We start from the raw sequence: 22,044 nt of genomic DNA on the forward strand, positions 1-22,044 counted from the left end.
AACAAAGTACTGAGTCAAGTGTCTGAATACTTATGTAAATGTGATATTTCAGTTAATTTTTAAAAATAAATTTGCTAAATATTCTAAACCTGTTTTTGCTGTGTCATTGAGTATTATTGCACGTAGAATGATGAGGAAGAAAAACAATACATTCTAGAATAAGGCTGTAGCGTAACAAAATGTGGAAAAGGTCAAGGGGTCTGAAAACTTTCCGAATGCACTGTTTACACTGTAGTCTTTATCTGATACGGCATTATCAGTCAAAAAATAAAATCATTACCATAGGGCAGGTAGCCTAGTGGTTAAGGGCGTTGGGCCAGCAACCGAAAGGTCGCTGATTAGAATCCCCAAGCCGACGAGGTGAAATATTTGTTGATGTTCCCTTGAGCAAGACACTTAACCCCACTTGCTCCTGTTAAGTTGCTCTTGATAAGAGCATCTGCTAAATGACTTCAAATGTGAAAATCAAGGTAGAACATAATCACAAATAATTTGTAGTCCGCAAGAAGCCCAAATAGATATAAATATAATATTTGACTCAAACAATGACTAAAACTATTTCAAACCTTGCTTACATTTGTATACGATACCTGGGAACAGATTTCCAAAATTAAAGTAACTTCGAACTGATTGGGGGGCCAAATAAAACCACTATTTGTATAGTAAAAGATTTCAAAAGCAGATGACAAGGTGCATTTGTGAGATGCTTGAATATTGGTTTTTAATAACTTATAAAACACCTATGTTACAGCATCAACTATAAACATACTGTACATACACTGTGGATGAATAACAGGGTGATTTCTTTTTTTCAGACTGAACATGTCAAAATATTTGATATTTTGGGGGCGAGAAAACATAAGAACAATGAGCTGGAATGATATAATCTATAAAGAGGTTCAGATGGAACTCTGAGGATGAAAACAGAACAGACAGTGGACTGAGGACCAGATACAGCATTCACACCTGGGGCCATATTCATTAGGGCACACAGCAGCAAAACATTTTGCAAGTTCAGGTAGTCCCTCCCTGTTTCAGTCCTTTTTTTGGACTTGTGAATATGACCCCATCTTCTCAAATAGTAGTAGGTTGTAGAATGTATAGACTGGAATGGAGAGTAGTAGACTTCTGTGGATAAATTATTCAGTCCTCACTGAGTGAGAGAAGGAACACTTGAACTAACACATAAAAGTCAACAGTGAATTGATTTACTGAACATAGCTCGTTAGATAATTTGCCAGTGTCCATCTGCCAGCCCCCACTGTAGTTGTAACTGTGGTCAAATCTGCAAAGTGTCATTTGAGATGAATCAGCCTTTATGAATCTCTTTCTGGTAGTTATCTTCCTGGTTCACAGCAGAGCAACAAGAGCAGCTCTTCCATTGGTTTAAAACATCCAACTCACTATTTTATGGGATTATTAAACACTCCAGTCCATTCGCGCTCTCCTTCATGGTATATAGAACACAATTTTAGAGGGAGACAGAAGAGAGAAGGGAACATCTAGTATTTTACAGGATCAGCAGCCGAGCAGAACAGCTGGAGAACAGCTAAGGAGGGTGTCTGTCTGGTGCTCAGGACAGTCCTTCACCCTTTGGCTGTGTATTGTGTTGTGTGTCTGTGTGTTGGATGGCGCTAGTGCGTTTGGTCCAGTAGTTATTCATCCTGTTTAGAGGAAGGGAGGAGGAGGGAAAGGAGAAAGGGAAGGAGGGATGATGAGGTAATGAGATATCCAGTTGAAAGGTTGTTGGTGAAAGGCAAGAAAGTAAAACAAAATATAACTAAAAGTCTATGTCATCATGCGTCTGACTGGTCAGGAGGTGGGGGGCTGTTAGACCTGTTCTGCCCAGCTCTGGCTGCTCTGTCCCTGGGTAAGGCTGCACTCTCAGACCCAGGCTGTGTTGAGCCTCTAGAGGCCTGCTGTCCATTAGGGCTGTTTGATTCCTTGTCTTTTGATGACGGCTTTTTCAGCTTCTTCTCCTCGTCCTCCTCATTTTTTCCCTCTTTCTCCTCCTCTTCATCAGAGTCGATGCGGTTAAGTCGTTTGCGGATAGGACGATCTTCCTCGGATGACGACTCCGATTCCCCTTCATCGTTATCATCCTCATCATCTTTAGTGGAGGGTCTGCTTTTCTTCAACAGAGCTAGACGTTTCCTCCGCTGTTCTATCAACACCTTCCTCCGCTTCCCTCTGCCCATCGTCTCTCCTCTCCTCTTCTTTCCCCTTGTTCTACTCTCCTCCACCTCTTCTCTCCGCCTCTTTCCCCTCATTCTCTTCTCTTCCTCCTCAGACTCTCTCGAATGGGAGGATTCTGAAATAGAGGGAGCGAGCGGCGGATTCATACAGCAGCAGGAGTTAACCCCGCATTCAGACACTAGCGGCAAAAACGTTCCTTTGCCCGGTGCAATGGAATCGATGGCTCTATTTTCTCTGCGTCTGGTGACGTGTTTTCCGCTTCATCCAGCCAACCAGAAAATGTTGGTTTAGGGACAGTGGTCGGTTTAGATTGGTTTAAATTTAGGAGGGGGAGGGGTGGAACGTTATCGGCACGCTTTCACTTGAAGAAGCGTTTTTTTCCGCTAGTGTCTGAATGCGGGTTGGTTATGAGTTGTTTACATTGACTAAATGACAGTCTGTCAAGTTCCACATGGACCTCCCTAATTGGGGGCAGGGATGGTAACCATAGTAACTGACCATCGCTGTTTGAGCTGGAGAGACGACGGCGGCGGGGTTTAGCCTTATCCTTATTGGTGGATGCCTGGGAACACTCGGATTCTGACGTCTCGCGGTAGTTCACCTCCCGCTTCCGGCCCCTCCTTAAACCACACCTCTTCCTGTCCCCATCGCTGTCACTCAAATCACTGGTCTCTACAAAGAGAGAGAGAGAGAGAAGCAGAGAGAGAGAGAGAGAGAGAGAGAGAGAGGGGAGGGAGAGAGTTGTTTTACTTTCAACTGAACATGTTCTTTAACATCCAGCACCAAACCTCTGGATTTCTGTGTGTCTTCTTTTCCCAACTCATATTCCAAGCCTTACTCACCCATCTCCTCTTCCTCCTCCTCTTCACTCTCCTCCTCCTCCTCCCCCCATCCTCTCCTCTTTCTGCGTGGGCGTTTCTTGCACTTTGCTGCGGTCCTGGAGGTTCTCTGTTTAGGTGCCCGTCTCTGTGCCCGTGTGGACTGGCTTACGAAGCCCGGGTCGCTGGCAAAGCTGTCCACATCACTGGCTGCTTCCTCATCACCTGACGCTACAAACTCCTCCTCCTCCGTACTACACACACAAACACACACGCGTTAAAAGTTTGCATTTATAGTGCTCAAACAAAATATGACTTTACAATATGGGGTGTAGCTCCAAAGAGTAGCACCCACCCATACACATGTCCACAGAATTACTAGGACTGACTTAAGGCCAGTCAGGCACAAACACACCTGGCGCTGAGCTGAAACTCCTCCTCGCTCTCTGCAGCCGTGCTGTCGCTCTCCAGGTCGTTGAGTCTCCTTCTCTTCCTGCTCCTGGTGGGAGGGGCCTGAGCTGTGGTTGGTCCTCGTTTCTCCTTCCCCTCCTCTGATAGGATGGTGGCAATGTCCTTACCCTGCCCCACCTCTACACACAGGACCACAGGGTTACACAGGCAGGCCACTTTTCGGTCATCTAAACCCTCTTGTTCCTCACCCAAAATGACACCATATTCACTTAATATAGTGCACTACATTTGACCAGGACCCTTTGGGCTAGGTTCCCAAACTGGCATCCTGCGGGCCAAATTTGATTTGCCCCACCAAAAAAATCTGACCCCAATTATTCTCACGCATAATAGAGAGACAAGTGATGGTATACAAATGTAAGCAAGGTTTGAAATGATTACGTTTTAGTCAAATATTATATCTGTTTGGGCTTCTTGATGTTAATTTGCAATCTACAACTTATTAGTAATTATGTTCTGGCCCCCCGACCATCCGCTCAGAAAAAAATCATCCCACAGCTGAATCTAGATGATGATCCCTGATATAGAGGATACAGTGCCATTTGAGACAGCCATTCAGTCCTCAGTCTACACACTCACTAACTCTCTATTTCTCACCTCCTCCATCCTCATCTCTGACGTCTTCCTCTATCGCTTCATCAATGGCGTCATCAAAGTCATCAAACCTGGAACACACGCAGACACACACACACACACACACACCAGGTTTACGTTTTCCTAGTCAGTCCTAGGAAAACGAGGAGCCGGACACACAGTGGAGAACGACTGCCCCCCTCCCATTGAAGAGAGAGGGGGCAGTTGATATACAAACAGACAGTTAATACTGTTAATATTATCCAGCATACACAGTACATTGTGTATTTATAGTAAGCCCTCAGCAGTTGAAGTCATCCCCCTCCCCAGCCCTGAGTTGCCTCAGAGCCATAGCCTTTACCCGGGTGGCAGGTAGCCTAGCAGTTAAGAATATAAGGTAGCAGACTACCTGTTGGCTCTTGGTCAGGGTAGCATATCCTTCTCCTTGAACTTTTAATTCATTTTAGACATCTCCTAACTTTTGCCACACATGGAGGGAGGTGCTATAACTGTAGCCTGTAGTATATTACCGCTCTGATGACTTATGATGGACCATCAACAAGCTACACATGCCATGCTCCACTCTCGTGAAAAGCAAGAGCAGCAGCATCAATTATTCAATTCCTCTCTCTACTGCAGCAGTCGGATATGAACGTGCCCTTCCGGACAAGTCAGTTAAACCTACACATACCCGAGACCCATGACAATCATATCAGATCCGACCCAGACCCATGATATTATTTATAATTCTGGATCCGGACTTGCTCAGGTCCCAGATCGGGTCTCAGGTACAGGTGAATCCGTGAAGATCTCTAGCTCAAACTGAGCATGTTATGTCTCCATGAGACGCCATCTTAACTGACTTCACTTGGTTTCAATGCGCTATGGAGTCTTCACATAGGAATGAACGGTGTCATGTGATTGATGGCTTTGTCCATTCATATATACAGTCATTGGGACAACGTGACCGAGAATATTTAAATTTACCGGCCATTTGAGAAATTTACCAGACCCATATGTTCTGGGTGTGTAACCCATTAGGGCGTCCACCAACAGTGCTCAATTAAGGAGCTAATAAAACATTTCAAACATTTGCCAAAATGTAATTCGTAGGAAAACACCATTCTATACAGAGCACCTGGTGCGAGCAGTTTCATATGTGACAGAGATGAACATCTCTGTTAGAAACTTCAAATGAAGGGGAATCTCAAGACGCAACTAGGATGGGACACTAAAATGACTAGGATTGTGCCTTTGGCATCTGCACAACGAAAGAAAGTTGATATGAAAACCAATAGAACAGCAGAGAAATGCTGGTTTCAATGGCATATCTAGTCTTTATAAAATAAATGCCTCCATGTTTCCATAGTGTGATTTTGCCGAGGCTATTTTGAAGCAAGGTAAGACATGCCTCATAATATAGAGTAAAATATTCAGGTTTCAAACAATTAAGTATGTGTTTTCAAAATGCATACTGCCTCCAGCTCACAATGCAAAGTAGTGGGTGACATGCTCTTAGCCTGCCAACCATCGCCCATGCACTTGAATGGCGAATGGGAGGCAGCGCTTCAATTACCAGTTGAGAAAAAAACAAATAGTAGCTCTTTATAAATCGTGGCCAACAAAACTGTTTTTAACACACAACTGCATTTAGAATTGTTCCGCAATGACATGTTTCACTCTAGCAGCAACACGTTTGACAAGTGACATGCCACTCATAATAGGCTCTGTATGCTGTGTGATAAATAAACACATGACGACTAGCAAAAACACACACTCCCCAATTTAATTTCACTAAATCTAGTAAATTAACCTGTCGACCGACGGTCAAATGCATTTACAGCGACTGATATTTACATCACTGAATTCAACTAAATTTCAATGGGATTGTTTTTTCTCCTGTTCAATTGGCAGGTAACAATTTTATTTAGCGGCTTTATTTCATTTATTTTTCATCTGCCAAAAGGCGGCAATTACGGAAACCCTTGCAGACAAGCACACTATGAGACGGGAGTGTCACCATGACAACACGTGACTTATTTGAGCTGTGCTGTCACTTCTCTTTCACACACACACACACACACACACACACACACACACACACACACACACACACACACACACACACACACACACACACACACACACACACACACACACACACACACACACACCTGTAGCTGATACACTTCCTGGTTCTGGTAGACCTCCTTCCCAGGTTTTTGGTATTTTTTGCATCTTTCTTCTTTACCAGTTTCTCCTCTTCTTCCTCCCCTTCCTGCTAGAAACACATAACACACATACACAATTTCAGATTATGATTTATTTGGCCTTCTAGACTAATTTTGCCTGATAGTACACACACAAAATTAGGCTTACAGGAATGATGTTCTCCACACTGATTCCCACATACACCAGCCGCTCCCTCCTACAGAGACAAAAAACACAGGAATTCCACAACCATTTCAGTGTGTTAGGTGTGTGTGTGTGACAGTGTGTGAGTGAGACTGTGTGTGACGTGTGAGACTGTGTGTGGACTGTGTGTTACCTCCTCTCAGCTCGGTCTCTTTTCTTCAGAGCGCAATCCAGATTTTGCAGCTGCTCCTCTAGTCTGTCACACAGCAGTTTCTACATAGACCAGGGACAGTGTTAAAACATGCATGCACGGACAAACACACACACACACTCTCTCTCACTTACGTGTTGGCAGGGTGGGCAGAACCATTCTCCCTCAGGTATGACCATGAGAGGGGGTCTGAGGCAGGCGGTGTGGTAACCACTATCACATGAATCACACAGCAGGATCTGCAGCAGAGAAACACACGGGTTGGTTTCAAACGGAGTGTACGCACCTTCAGGTGCTGGGTGTAAATAAACTCATGAAATCAAGAATAGATAGTGATCTGCAGAAGGGAAACAGTTGGCTTCACAGTAAAGCACACACAATATACCATAAGTCATTCAGATGCAGAGACGTAAAGAAACAAAGAAAACAACAATCTCCTCCACACACACATCTCACCAGTTCGGGGTGGTTGGGGAGTCCACAGTGGCTGCAGGGATCTTCATTAGGCATCTCCTCTGATTGGCTAGAGTCATCTGAGTCACAAATACTTCCCTCCCTCCCTCTCTCCTCTTTTCTCCCTCTCTCCTCCCCCTCCTCTCCTCCCTCATTCGGTTTGCATCTCTTCGCTCGAGTGTTTGACCAGCGGGGGCCTCGTTGTCTTCGTCTGCTCTGTAGACACGCACAAACGGTTACAATCAATCACATTGATAAACAACATTTTTTTGACTATGATCATTTTGATATTCAAACAAAGCCTTACACATCACTTACATCACTTAGATCTTATCTGTCGGAAACATATCAATTTGTCTCTGTGGATGGTTTGTCCTCCGACAAATCCACTGTAAATGTCAGTGTTCCTCAAGGTTCCGTTTTAGGACCACTATTGTTTTCACTATATATTTTACCTCTTGGTGATGTCATTCATAAACATAATGTTAACTTTCAATGCTATATGGATGACACACAGCTGTACATTTCGATGAAACATGGTGAAGCCCCAAAATTGCCCTCGCTGGAAGCCTGTGTTTCAGACATAAGGAAGTGGATGGCTGCAAATGTTCTACTTTTAAACTCGGACAAAACAGAGATGCTTGTTCTAGGTCCCAAGAAAAAAAGAGATCTTCTGTTGAATCTGACAATTAATATTGATGGTTGTGCAGTCGTCCCAAATAAAACTGAAGGACCTCGGCATTACTCTGGACCCCGATCTCTCTTTTGACGAACATATCAAGACTGTTTCAAGGACAGCTTTTTTCCATTTACGTAACATTGCAAAAATCAGAAACTTTCTGTCCAAAAATGAATCCATGCTTTTGTCACTTCTAGGTTAGACTACTGCAATGCTCTACTTCCAGCTACCCCGATAAAGCACTAAATAAACATCAGTTAGTGCGAAACACAGCTGCTAGAATCTTGACTAGAACCAAAAAATATGATCATATTACTCCAGGTCTAGCCTCTCTACACTGGTTTCCTGTTAAGGCAAGGGCTGATTTCAAGGTTTTACTGCTAACCTACAAAGCATTACATGGGCTTGCTCCTACCCATCTTTCCGATTTGGTTCTGCCGTACATATCTACACGTACACTACGGTCACAAGACGCAGGCCTCCTAACTGTCCCTAGAATTTCGAAGCAAAGAGCTGGAGGCAGGGCTTTCACCTATAGAGCTCAATCTTTATGGAATGGTCTACCTACCCATGTGAGAGACGCAGACTCTCTGGCCAAAGAGTGTGAAGGTGAACGGAAAGGCACTGGAGCAACGAACCGCCCTTGCTGTCTCTGCCTGGCCGGTTCCCCTATCTCCACAGGGATCCTCTGCCTCTAACCCTATTACAGGGGCTGAGTCATGGGCTTACTGGTGCTCTTCCATGCCGTCCCTAGGAGGGGTGTGTCACTTGAGTGGGTTTTAGTCACTGACGTGTTCTTCCTGTCTGGGTTGGCGCCCCACCTTGGGTTGTGCCGTGGCAGGGATCTTTGTGGGCTATACTCAGCCTTGTCTCAAGATGGTAAGTTGGTGGTTGAAGATATCCCTCTAGTGGTGTGGAGGCTGTGCTTTGGCAAAGTTGGTGGGGTTACATCCTGCCTGTTTGGCCCTGTCAGGGGGTATCGTCGGATGGGCCCATAGTGCCTCCCGACCCCTCCTGTCTCAGCCCCTAGTATTTATGTGTCGGGGGGATAGGGTCTGTAATATCTGGAGTATTTCTCCTGTCTTATCCCGTGTCCTGTGTGAATGTAAGCTCTCCCCACCCCCACCCAAGGACCATGCTTCCGGCGCCGACAGAGATGGCCGCCTCGCTTCGTGTTCCTAGGAAACTATGCAGTTTTTTGTTTTTTTTACGTGTTATTTCAGGTCATCTTAGGTTTCATTACATACAGTCGAGAAGAACTACAGAATATAAGAGCAGCGTCAACTCACCATCAGTACGACCAAGAATATGACTTTCGCGAAGCGGATGCTGTGTTCTGCCTTTCACCCAGGACAACGGAATGGATCGCAGCCGGCGACCCCAAAAAACGACTCCGTAAAAGAGGGAAACGAGGCGGTCTTCTGGTCAGACTCCGGAGACGGGCACATCGTGCACCACTCCCTAGCATTCTTCTCGCCAATGTCCAGTCTCTTGACAACAAGGTTGATGAAATCCGAGCAAGGGTAGCATTCCAGAGGGACATCAGAGACTGTAACGTTCTTTGCTTCACGGAAACATGGCTCACTGGAGAGACGCTAACAGAGTCGGTGCAGCCAGCGGGTTTCTCCACGCATCGCGCCGACAGAAACAAACATCTTTCCGGTAAGAAGAGGGGCGGGGGCGTATGCCTTATGGCTAACGAGACGTGGTGTGATCACAGAAACATACAGGAACTCAAATCCTTCTGTTCACCTGATTTAGAATTCCTCACAATCAAATGTCGACCGCATTATCTACCAAGAGAATTCTCTTCGATTATAATCACAGATGTATATATTCCCCCTCAAGCAGACACATCGATGGCTCTGAACAAACTTTATTTGACTCTTTGCAAACTGGAATCCATACATCCTGAGGCTGCATTCATTGTAGCTGGGGATTTGAACAAGGCTAATCTGAAAACAAGACTCCCTAAATTGTATCAGCATATCGATTGCGCAACCAGGGCTGGCAAAACCTTGGATCATTGTTATTCTAACTTCCGCGACGCATATAAGGCCCTGCCCCGCCCTCCTTTCGGAAAAGCTGACCACGACTCCATTTTGTTGATCACTGCCTACAGACAGAAACTAAAACAAGAAGCTCCCACGCTGAGGTCTGTCCAACGCTGGTCCGACCAAGCTGATTCCACACTCCAAGACTGCTTCCATCACGTGGACTGGGATATGTTTCGTATTGCGTCAGACAACAACATTGACGAATACGCTGATTCGGTGTGCGAGTTCATTAGAACGTGCGTTGAAGATGTCGTTCCCATAGCAACGATTAAAACATTCCCAAACCAGAAACCGTGGATTGATGGCAGCATTCGCGTGAAACTGAAAGCGCGAACCACTGCTTTAAATCAGGGCAAGGTGACTGGAAACATGACCGAATACAAACAGTGCAGCTATTCCCTCCGCAAGGCTATCAAACAAGCTAAGCGTCAGTATAGAGACAAAGTAGAATCTCAATTCAACGGCTCAGACACAAGAGGTATGTGGCAGGGTCTACAGTCAATCACGGACTACAAAAAGAAAACCAGCCCAGTCACAGACCAGGATGTCTTGCTCCCAGGCAGACTAAATAACTTTTTTGCCCGCTTTGAGGACAATACAGTGCCACTGACACAGCCTGCATTGAAAACATGCGGACTCTCCTTCACTGCAGCCGAGGTGAGTAACCGGGGGCAAACTACCTGCCCTCCAGGACACCTACACCACCCGATGTTACAGGAAGGCCATAAAGATCATCAAGGACAACAGCCACCCGAGCCACTGCCTGTTCACCCCGCTATCATCCAGAAGGCGAGGTCAGTACAGGTGCATCAAAGCTGGGACCGAGAGACTGAAAAACAGCTTCTATCTCAAGGCCATCAGACTGTTAAACAGCAACCACTAACATTGAGTGGCTGCTGCCAACACACTGACTCAACTCCAGCCACTTTAATAATGGGAATTGATGGGAAATGATGTAAAATATATCACTAGCCACTTTAAACAATGCTACCTAATATAATGTTTACATACCCTACATTATTCATCTCATATGTATACGTATATACTGTACTCTATATCATCCACTGCATCTTTATGTAATACATGTAGCACTAGCCACTTTAACTATGCCACTTTGTTTACATACTCATCTCATATGTATATACTGTACTCGATACCATCTACTGTATCTTGCCTATGCTGCTCTGTACCATCACTCATTCATATGTCTTTATGTACATATTCTTTATCCCCTTACACTTGTGTATAAGACAGTAGTTTTGGAATTGTTAGTTAGATTACTTGTTGGTTATTACTGCATTGTCGGAACTAGAAGCACAAGCATTTCGCTACACTCGCATTAACATCTGCTAACCATGTGTATGTGACAAATAAAATTTGATTTGATGCCTCAGGACTACCTGGCCTGATGACTCCTTGCTGTCCCCAGTCCACCTGGCCGTGCTGCTTCTCTAGTTTCAACTGTTCTGCCTGCGTCTATGGAACCCTGACCTGTTCACCGGACGTGCTACCTGTCCCAGACCTGCTGTTTTCAACTCTCTAGAGACAGCAGGAGCGGTAGAGATACTCTGAATGATCGGCTATGAAAAGCCAACTGACATTTACTCCTGAGGCGCTGACCTGTTGCACCCTCAACAACCACTGTGATTATTATTATTTGACCCTGCTGTTCATCTATGAACATTTGAACATCTTGGCCATGTTCTGTTATAATCTCCACCCAGAAGAGGACTGGCCAACCCTCATAACCTGGTTCCTCTCTAGGTTTCTTCCTAGGTTCTGGCCTTTCGAGGGAGTTTTCCTAGCCACCGTGCTTCTACACCTGCATTGCTTGCTGTTTGGGGTTTTAGGCTGGGTTTCTGTACAGCACTTTGAGATAGCTGATGGAAGAAGGGCTTTATAAATACATTTGATTTGACTTATAAATTAGTTAATTGACTTTTAAAACAAAGTAGTTACCTTTACAGTCCTGCTTTGTCCCTCAGCGTTTGCTCTCTTCTTTTGCCATTGAGCAGTCTTCTCCTCCTCTTCTTCCCTCCTCACTCCTGGGGGTGCGTCTTGGCTCTTCACCTTGTTTGGGCTGGGTCTGTAGGTAGGGTTTATCAGTAAAATATCTAAATATCCAATTACAGAACAATAGAGACCACTCCAAACACCACCAGCAGAGCTGGGACACAGTTGGAGAAGATGGCCAAAGACAGTCAGAAGTGGAGAGCCTTTGTTGCTGCCCTATAAGCTATCAGGCACGACGGCGATGAGTGAGTGCGTGATATTACAGCAGAATATTGTATCTATTGTTCAGCTCTACATCATAAATTGTCACCTCAGTTGTTGTGATGAAAGAAGTTATGTTATGGTAATAATCATTGAGACATTGTGATGGGAAGAGATTTAACCATGGACCTTACCTGCAGATCCGAGCCGATCTCCGCAGAGACCTCCCATCTCCCTGCTCCTCCGCCTTCTCCTCCTCTTCTCTCACGTTCTCTATCCTCTGGTTGGGAGGGATCTTTATCTTCAGCCTGATCCCTTCTTTCTGCAGTTCAGAGGAGGCCTCAAGGGGACCTGGCCGGTCTGCTGCTCCATGCCCAGATCCCCTCACCCTGGCATGTGCTGGTGTGTCTGTGCTGAGGGCCTCTCCCTGGTCCCTCTGTCCTTCTACAGTCTGGCTGCTCTCTGAGTCCTGCTCCTTCTCTCCTGAAGTACTCTTCTTCTCCTCTTCAACTGTTCCATGGCATCCCTCGCTTTTCTCCATATGGAGGGTGGTCTTTTTCTCTTTCTCTTTTGGGTTGTCATCCCTCTCTCCAGACAGGTCTCCATCTAACCTCTCCCTCGCTTTCTCTCTTCCATCCTCTCCTAATCTCTCCCTGGATCCTTCTACTTTCTCCTTCCTTTCCCTCTCCTCTCCTCCTGCCTGTCTCTCCTGTCCTCTAGGCTCTAGGGGTGTTGGGGCTCCAGTCTCTCCCCAGCCAGGACTCTTCCTCACCAGGACTGACTGCCTGCTCCTCTCCTTGTCTGGAGCGCTGGCCCTCTCAGCCCCTTCCTCTGCCCCAGGTCTGGTTCTGTCCATACAGAACAATCCACCATCTTGTTGCTGCGAGGCTGACCTGCAGATGACCCCCACATGACCTATACCCCCTGTGAGCCCTCCAAGCCCGTTTAGGGGAGCCCCCCCATTGGTCATCTCCTCTGGCAGTGGGACAGCTAGGCCCCCAGGTGGCGCTGACTGCCTCCCCAGCTGCTCCTCCTTGGTATGTGTTACTGAAGGGTTACGGACAATGATGCTACTGCTAGTACTGCTGCTATGGCTGTTGTTGTTGTGTTGGTTGCTGTGCATGTCATTGTTGTGATGTGTGTTGCTATGGTGACGGTTAGCGCCAAAGAGCTCTCTCTTCTTCAGTGGTATCTTGGCCTGCTGGTCGGTCCTCAGGGCCCGCTCCGCTTCCTCCTTCACAGGAGGAACTTCCTGTTTTGTCGTTGCCGATACGGGTGCCATGACGACAGAGACAGCGTTGCTAGGGGAGTTGTTAAGCATTTGGGTCTCCTCTTTGACAAGCGCGGTGATGGTGCTCACTCTGTTGTCAATCACTTCTGACCTCTCCTCCTTCCTCACACTCTGTGTCTCTCCCTCTTCTTTCTCATCACATTTTTTCAATTCCTTTTCTTCCTTCATCTCAACTGCAATGTTTTCCTCTTTCACTGAGAATAACGGTTCAGACTTGGTTGGGTTTTCCTTCTCTGCTAATGATGCCATGTTGTCATCCGTACTTATGGATTCTGGGTAGGTAGATGATCTACTCTTTTCTCGCTTATCCTCCTCTTCCTCCTTCTCTCTCTCTTTACTCTTGTTCTTGTCTTCCTCAGCCTTCCTCTTCTGTCTTGCCTTCTCCTCTTCCTCCTCTTCCTCCTCCTTTACCTCTCCTCCAGCCTCACCTTGAAAAATCATCACAGATGTTGACATGTTATATTGCAGCTCTGGTTCCAACATTCATTTATAATAACACAATTATTATATGTCAGTAGTAACAACACAATCATAATAATAGTAACTACACCATCATATTTCTAGTAACAACAGAACCCATACCCTCCTCTGTTTGTCTTCTCCCCCTCTCCACAGGTTTGGCAAAGTTGGATCCTCCCTCCTTCTCTCTGTCCATCTCTTTCTTTCTCTCCGTCTCTCCCTCCTCTTTCTCCTTGTGTTCTGGGTCCAGCTGGGTCTTCAGGAGGTCCAGAGCATCAGCCAAGTCGTTCCGGGTTCTGAGGGCAAACAGAACATTCTGAACATACAGTGCGGTAAAAAAGTATTTGCCCCCTTTCTGATATTCTCTATATTTGCATATTCTTTGATAATGAGCGTTATCAGATCTTTAATCAAAAACTAATATTAAATAAATGGAACCTGAGTTTACAAATAACCACCAAAAAAATGTATACTTATTTTATTTATGTAAGTGACAAAGTTATGCAACACCCTATTCCACTGTGTGAAAAAGTAATTGCCCCCTTACACTCAATAACTGGTTGTGCCACCTTTAGCTGCAATGACTGCAACCAAAGGCTTCCTGTAGTTGTTGATCAGTCTCTCACATCATTGTGGAGGAATTCTGGTCCACTCTTGGATGCAGAACTGCTTTAACTCGGCGACATTTGTGGGTTTTCAAGCATGAACTGCTGGTTTCAAGTCCTTCCACGACATCTCAATTGGGACTAGGCCATTCCAAAACTTAAAATGGGTTGCTTTTCAACCTTTTTCATGTAGACTGATCAACAACTTCAGGAAGCGTTTGGTTGGAGTCATTGCAGTTAAAGGTGCAACAACCAGTTATTGAGGTCGCAATTACTTTTTCACAAAGGGGCACTGGGTGCTGCATAACTTTTTTTATGAAATATGTAATTGTTGTGTTATTTGTTCACTCAGGCTCCCTTTATCTAATATTAGGTTTAGGTTGAAGATCTGATAACATTCAGAATCAAAAATATGCAAAATTAGAGAAAATTAGCAAGGGAGAAAATACTAATTCACAGCAAGGTATATACAGTATACCCTTTCTCTCTTCTCAGATGCTCCAACTAGGGTTCCAAAAAATATATGCATCCATCCATCATTACCTGACGATACATCTCCAGGTGGATCCGTCCCAGTCGTCCTGTTCCTCTGTATACAGGCGAATGTTGTGTTGGGCGTCAGTCTGCAGCCAGTACATCAGGCCCTGTCTGTCTCTGCCCAAGGGCTGCAACCTCATTGCCTCCGCCTCCTCCTCGTTCACCAACGTCTTGAACTTCAGGTTGTCATCAAACTGGATCTCACACAGGTACTGGGGTCAGAGAGACGAGGGGGTTAGGGTCAGACAGAGAGAAGAAAACAGTACAGTGCCTTCAGAAAGTATTCACACCCCTTTACTTTTTCCAAATTTCATTGTCATTTCTTGTCAACGATCTACACAAAATACTCTAATTTCAAAGTGGAAAAAAGATGATTAATGGAAAACAAATATATGTTAAGAATAACCTTCAGCAGCAATTACAGTTGTGGGTCTTTCTGGGTTAGTCTCTAAGAGCTTTGTAAACCTGGATTGTATAATATTTGCCCTTTTTTTTTTTTAAATTCTCCAAGCTCTGTCAAGTTGGTTGTTAATCATTGCTAGACAGCCATTTTCAAGTCTTGCCATAGATTTTAAGCTGGATTTAAGTAACAACTGTTACTAGGCCACTCAGGAATATTCAATGTCATCTTGGTAAGCAACTCCAGTGTATAATTGGCCTTGTGTTTTAGGTTATTGTTCTGCTGAAAGGTGGATTTCTCTCCTAGTGTCTGTTGGAAAGCAGACTGAACCAGATTTCCCTCTAGGATTTTGCCTGTGCTTATCCCTATTCCCTTTCTTTTTATTTAAAAAGAAAACTCTCTCGTCCTTGCCGGTGACAAGAATACCCATAACATGATGCAGCCACCACCATGCTTGAAAATATGAAGAGGTGTACACAGTGATGTGTTAGATTTGCCCCAAACATAATGCTTTGTATTCTGGAGAAATAAATATATTTTTTCAGAATTACTTTAGTGCCTTGTTGCAAATAGGATGCATGTTTTGTAATATTTTTTATTCTGTACAGGCTTCCTTCTTTTCAATTTGTAATTTAGGCTAGTATTGTGGTCTAACTAAACGTCCTCTGTCATCTGCGTTTATTTTCAGCAGACTTACCATGTGTAAATATTTGTATGAACCTAACAAGATTCAACAACTGAGACATAAACTGAACAAGTTCCACAGACATGTGACTAACAGAAATTGAATAATGTGCCCCTGAACAAAGGGGGGGGGGGGGTCAAAATCCAAAGTAACAGCCAGTATCTGGTGTGGCCACCAGCTGCATTAAGTACGAGAGGTCGATTTCAAGTTTTCATAACATTCGGTAAACAGCATTTTTGTACACCGATTTTGGCCGATTACATTGCACTCCACAAGGAGACTGCGTGGCAGGCTGACTACCTGTTATGCGAGTGCAACAAGGAGCCACGGTAAGGTGCTAGCTAGCATTAAACCTATCCTAACATAATCACTAGTTAACTACACATGGTTGATGATATACTAGTTTATCTAGCTTGTCCTGCGTTGCATATAATCGATGCGGTGCCTGTTAATTTACCATTGAATCACAGCCTACTTCGCCAAAGGGGCATTCGTAAAAAAAGCACTGTCGTTGAACCAACGTGTTCCTAACCATAAACATCAATGCCTTTCTGAAAATCAATACACAAGTATATATTTTAAACCTGCATATTTAGTTAATATTGACTGCTAACATGAATTTATTTTAACTAGAGAAATTGTGTCACTTCTCTTGTGTTCTGTGCAAGCAGAGTCAGGGTATATGCAGCAGTTTGGGCTGCCTGGCTCGTTGCGAACTGTGTGAAGACCATTTCTTCCTAACAAAAACCGTAATTAATTTTCCAGAATTGTACATAATTATGACATAACATTGATGGTTGTGCAATGTAACAGCAATATTTAGACTTAGGGATGCCACCCGTTAGATAAAATACGGAACGGTTCCATATTTCACTGAAAGAATAAACGTTTTGTTTTCAAAATGATAGTTTCCAGATTTGACCATATTAATGACCTAAGGCTCGTATTTCTGTGTGTGATTATACTACAATTAAGTTTAGGATTTGGTAGAGCAGTCTGAGTGAGCGGTGGTCGGCTGCAGCAGGCTCGTAAGCATTCATTCAAACAGCACTTTCCTGCATTTGCCAGCAGCTCTTCGCTCTGCTCCAAGCATTGCGCTGTTTATGACTTCAAGCCTATCAACTCCCGAGATTAGGCTGGCAATACTAAAGTACCTATTAGAACATACAATAGTCAAAGGTATATGAAATACAAAATGGTATAGAGAGAAATAGTCCTATAATAACTACAACCTAAAACTTCTTACCTGGGAATATTGAAGACTCATGTTAAAAGGAACCACCAGCTTTCATATGTTCTGAGCAAGGAACTTAAACGTTAGCTTTTTTACATGGCACATATTGCACTTTTACTTTCTTCTCCAACACTTTGTTTTTGCATTATTTAAACCAAATTGAACATGTTTTCATTATTTATTTGAGACTAAATTGATTTTATTGATGTATTATATTAAGTTAAAATAGGTGTTCATTCAGTATTGTTGTAATTGTCATTATTACAAATATATATATGTAATAATGACCATTTTTATATAAATATATATAAATCGTCAGATTAATCGATATCTGCTTTTTTTGGTCCTCCAATAATCGATATTGGCTTTGAGAAATCATAATCGGTCGACCTGTATTAAGTACTGCAGTGCATCTCCTCCTCATGGACTGCACCAGATTTGCCAGTTCTTGCTGTGAGATGTTACCCCACTCTTCCACCAAGGCACCTGCAAGTTCCTGGACATTTCTGGCGGGAATGGCCCTAGCCCTCACCCTCCGATCCAACAGGTCCCAGACGTGCTCAATGGGATTGAGATCCAGGCTCTTCGCTGGCCATGGCAGAACACTGACATTCCTGTCTTGCAGGAAATCACGCACAGAACGAGCAGTATGGCTGGTGGCATTGTCATGCTGGAGGGTCATGTCAGGATGAGCAGGGTACCACGAGGGAGGAGGATGTCTTCCTTGTAACGCACAGCATTGAGATTGCCTGCAATAACAACAAGCTCAGTCTGATGATTCTGTGACACACCGCCCCAGACCATGACGGATCCTCCACCTCCAAATTGATCCCGCTCCAGAGTACAGGCCTCAGTGTATCGCTCATTCCTTCGACGATAAACGCGAATCCGACGATCACCCCTGGTGAGACAAAACCGCGACTCGTCAGTGAAGAGCACTTTTTAACAGTCCTGTCTGGTCCAGCGACGGTGGGTTTGTGCCCATAGGCGACGTTGTTGCCGGTGATGTCTGGTAAGGACCTGCTTTACAACAGGCCTACAAGCCCTCAGTCCAGCCTCTCTCAACTTATTGAGGACAGTTGTTGTTGCCATCCTGTACCTGTCCCGCAGGTGTGATTTTCTGATGTACCGATCCTGTGCAGGTGTTATTACACGTGGTCTGCCACTGCGAGGACCATCAGCTGTCCGTCCTGTCTCCCTGTAGGGCTGTCTTAGGTGTCTCACAATACAGACATTGCAATTTATTGCCCTGGCCACATCTGCAGTCCTCATGCCTCCTTGCAGCATGCCTAAGACACATTCACGCAGATGAGCAGGGACCCTGGACATCTTTCATTTGGTATTTTTCAGAGTCAGTAGAAAGGCCTCTTTAGTGTCCTAAATTTTCATAACCGTGACCTTAATTGCCTACCGTCTGTAAGCTGTTAGTTAGTGTCTTAAAGGCCGTTCCACAGGTGCATGTTCATTAATTGTTTATGGTTCATTGAACAAGCATGGGAAACCGTGTTTAAACCATTTACAATGAAGATCTGTGAAGTTATTTGGATTTTTACGAATTATCTTTGAAAGACGAGGTCCTGAAAAAGGGCAGTGTCATTTTTTTGCTGAGTTTACTATGTTGTTGATCCATCCTCAGTTCTCTCTTATCACAGAAATTCTGTAACTGGTTTAAAATCACCATTGGTCTCATGGTGAAATCCCTGAGCAGTATCCGTACTCTCCGTCAACTGAGTTAGGAAGGGCGCATGTAGCTTTGTAGTGACTGGGTGTATTTATACACCATCCAAAGTGTAATTAATCACTTCACCATGCTCAAAGGGATATTTAATGTCTGCTTTTTTATTTTTTTTAACCCATCTTCTTTGCAGTTTCGTTGTTGTATCTGTGCTTGAAATTCACTGCTCTGCTGAGGGATCTTACGGGTTATTGTATGTGTGGGGTATAGAGATGAGTCATTCAAAAATCATGTTAAACACTATTATTCAACACAGAGTGAGTCCATGCAACTTATTATCTGACTTGTTAAGCACATTTGTACTACTGAAGTTATTTAGGCTTGCCATACAAAGGGGTTAAATACTTATTGACTCAGCTTTTAATTTTGTATTAAATATGCAAATATTTCTAAAAACATTATTCCACTTTGACATTATGGGGTATTCTGTGTAGATCAGTGACACAAAGTCTACATTTAATAAATTTTAAATTCAGGCGGTAACACAACAAATTTTGGAAAAAGTCAAGGGGTGTGAATACTTTCTGAAGGCACTGTATATTATCAATATACTGTTCATACAGAGAGTAGATGTCACAGCAGACATAGAGGTAGACTAGTGTGATAGTCTGCACAAGGTGTGTGTGTCTTACTTTGAGGATGCTGGTTTTGCACTCCATGCTCAAATCCTGGTAGCCCTTGTGTTCCAGCTCCCAAGCCCAGCTACTGTTGATGTCCTGGCATACCTGTGTGATAAATATACAGTCATTACAAGTGCACACACACACACACACACACACACACACACACACACACACACACAGCTCACACACACACACACACACACACAGCTCACCTTAGCCAGGTACCTCTCCCACTTGTCTGCAGACACAGACTTGCCAAGCTTCCTCAGGAGCTTGACATGCAGCTCCACCAGTGGCTTGGGAACTGAGAGAGATACACACACAGAGAGATAATACATTAGTTAATACATTATTTTGTTATAAAACTAAACACACTGTCATAACACCAGCTTGTATAACACTAAACACCTATTACAACACCCAATGTGCTGTGGGAATACAAAAAAAATCCACATTCTCCTTCATTTATTCGGACCTGTGTAATTCACATTTTCTTATTCTCAAAGATCTAGCTTACAGTGGCACGGGTGGAGGAAAGATCAACAACAACTGTGATTCATTGTCATTTTTTGCATGAATATAAAAAACACGACGATGTGTTTGGTGAACAAGGGAGGAAATGTGGAAAAAGCTAACAACGTTATCACAGAAGTCTACATACAGTTAACTAACTAGCTAGCTAGTAACAACACATTTCCCACAGATACTGTAACGTTAGTAGCTTGCTAGGTACGCCACACACTGCTAGCCAGATAGCTCGCTGGCTAAATCGTGACAAGAAAGCCTCAGTAGCTACCATTGCCTCTAAAGAGGATTTAAATAGTTAGAAACTGTGGCAAATGTACAGTCTGAGGAATTTGAAATCAGCGGTATTTTATTTGAATGAATTGATAGCCACCAGCAAAACTAATGTTAGCTTGATTTAGCATGAAGTTGGCTAGCTCGGCTACATCACGCATCGCGCCTGCGCGAAATTGACAGTCAGCCACCCTGTACCAAGTAACGTTCGCGTTTTTATCGGACTATTTTGACAACTGTTTACGACACGATTTTCCACAATACGAGATCGATTCTATTCAAACGTTATTTACTCATACACACTGGGGCTGAGTTTGATACTTTTCTTGCACTAGTATGGGCAGGCAAGCATGGAAAAGTACACCTGATCGCTAGCTAGCTAACAAAATTATGCTAGCTAACTAGCTGGTTTGGTAATTCAAGCAGGAATGGCAAGTTAGCTACTTATCAAATAGCTAAGTAACGGTACATCTTGCTATCTACATCAATCAGTAACGTTAGCCAGTTATACCCAGGTACATGTCACAGTGCGTGTGTGGAACCCCCAGCCAGCTAGCTGTACTGGCTCCCCCCTGACCACCCAGCTAGCTAGCAAGTCAGTGATGAGGATGCTGAGACCCTCTTCCTCTCCCTTCCCACCTGTCGATGTGTCCCGGAGATACCTCTCCATCTGCGGAAACGTGAGTTCGGGGAGGTCCAGGGCTTGTCCGTAGCGCTCCAGGAACGAGCAGACCACTGCGAAACTGGGGCAGAGACCGGGGTTTGAGCCCTGCGCTGCCGCTAAAGCAGCCATTTTTCAGCCGGGGAGTAGGATGAGAATGAACGGAGTAGGGAGGACAGAAAAGAGCCCAGAATTCAGCGCGCCAACATCGCATCGTGGGTGGCTCTGTGACCAGGTAGTCCCCCCCACCACTACCCCCCCCCAGGGACGCAAGTTTCAAACATCAAGAATGTTCTTGTTGTGGTTTATTATCTAGGCCCATATGATTACTAAACATTTCATGACCTAGTAGGACAATTTGTCATATAGCTAGCAGGCATATTTTAGGTGCTCTACAGTCTATATGTCATAACGTCGCGGCCATCGTGCATAATATAGCTAGTCCTTTTATTTCACATAGCTACGGTAGTTGGCGAATTGCGTCAGTGGATACAATATTCGCAGCAATGTCCACACTGTAACGGTCACCCGTTTATGTAAAATACAAATGTGATTTGTGGAAAAAGACAGGAGGAACAGCACTGGTTGAATGCGAATCTTGCGCACCCCACCGGTGTTAATGCGGCGTGTGATTGGATAGAATATTTGACGGAGGGGGGCGTGTGCAGACGCCAGAGGGAGGGTCGGCAACTCTACATACAGTGCCTTCATCAAGTCAATACGGGTGGGTATAATTTGTGGAACGATCCAACAGGAATCTGTTCCAAAACTTCGTAAATAACAAGGATGTCAACAAACAACGCATACAAAATTGTATAGCGGCAGATTAAGATACCAGGTAGGGAGTGGGATATTTAATTTCGTTTTTACTCACCACGTTTATTCCGGAAAATGTCTGTCCTCACTCTGGTGGCCAATGGACTAACATTAAGAATAAGCTACGCGGTGAGTTGATGCCTATTCGTCAACATGCTACTTTATATGCGTTG

At 44.3% G+C, this 22,044-nt stretch overlaps 1 protein-coding gene across 2 annotated transcripts; it reads right to left on the minus strand.

Annotated features, from left to right (window-relative positions):
* Positions 1 to 704: 704 nt before the first annotated feature.
* On the minus strand, positions 705 to 21,229 carry LOC135546369 (remodeling and spacing factor 1-like). 2 transcript variants are annotated; one of them, XM_064974731.1, is made up of 17 exons: positions 21,034 to 21,229; positions 19,809 to 19,900; positions 19,606 to 19,698; positions 14,926 to 15,131; positions 13,901 to 14,073; positions 12,222 to 13,746; positions 11,773 to 11,899; positions 7,081 to 7,293; positions 6,759 to 6,863; positions 6,607 to 6,686; positions 6,438 to 6,486; positions 6,233 to 6,339; positions 4,083 to 4,150; positions 3,430 to 3,604; positions 3,039 to 3,268; positions 2,695 to 2,868; positions 705 to 2,311 (listed from the first exon to the last, which is right to left on the minus strand). In XM_064974731.1, the coding sequence occupies exons 1-17, from the start codon at positions 21,185 to 21,187 to the stop codon at positions 1,797 to 1,799; spliced, it is 4,086 nt and encodes a 1,361-aa protein (XP_064830803.1). In that variant the 5' UTR covers positions 21,188 to 21,229; the 3' UTR covers positions 705 to 1,796. The 2 variants fall into 2 exon arrangements, with proteins under 2 accessions (XP_064830803.1, XP_064830802.1); XM_064974730.1 differs by having other exon boundaries at positions 6,233 to 6,336; positions 21,034 to 21,202.
* Between the last annotated feature and the right edge of the window lie 815 nt (positions 21,230 to 22,044).

This window comes from Oncorhynchus masou, chromosome 9 (genome assembly GCF_036934945.1).
Source record: "Oncorhynchus masou masou isolate Uvic2021 chromosome 9, UVic_Omas_1.1, whole genome shotgun sequence".
NCBI lineage: Eukaryota > Metazoa > Chordata > Actinopteri > Salmoniformes > Salmonidae > Oncorhynchus > Oncorhynchus masou.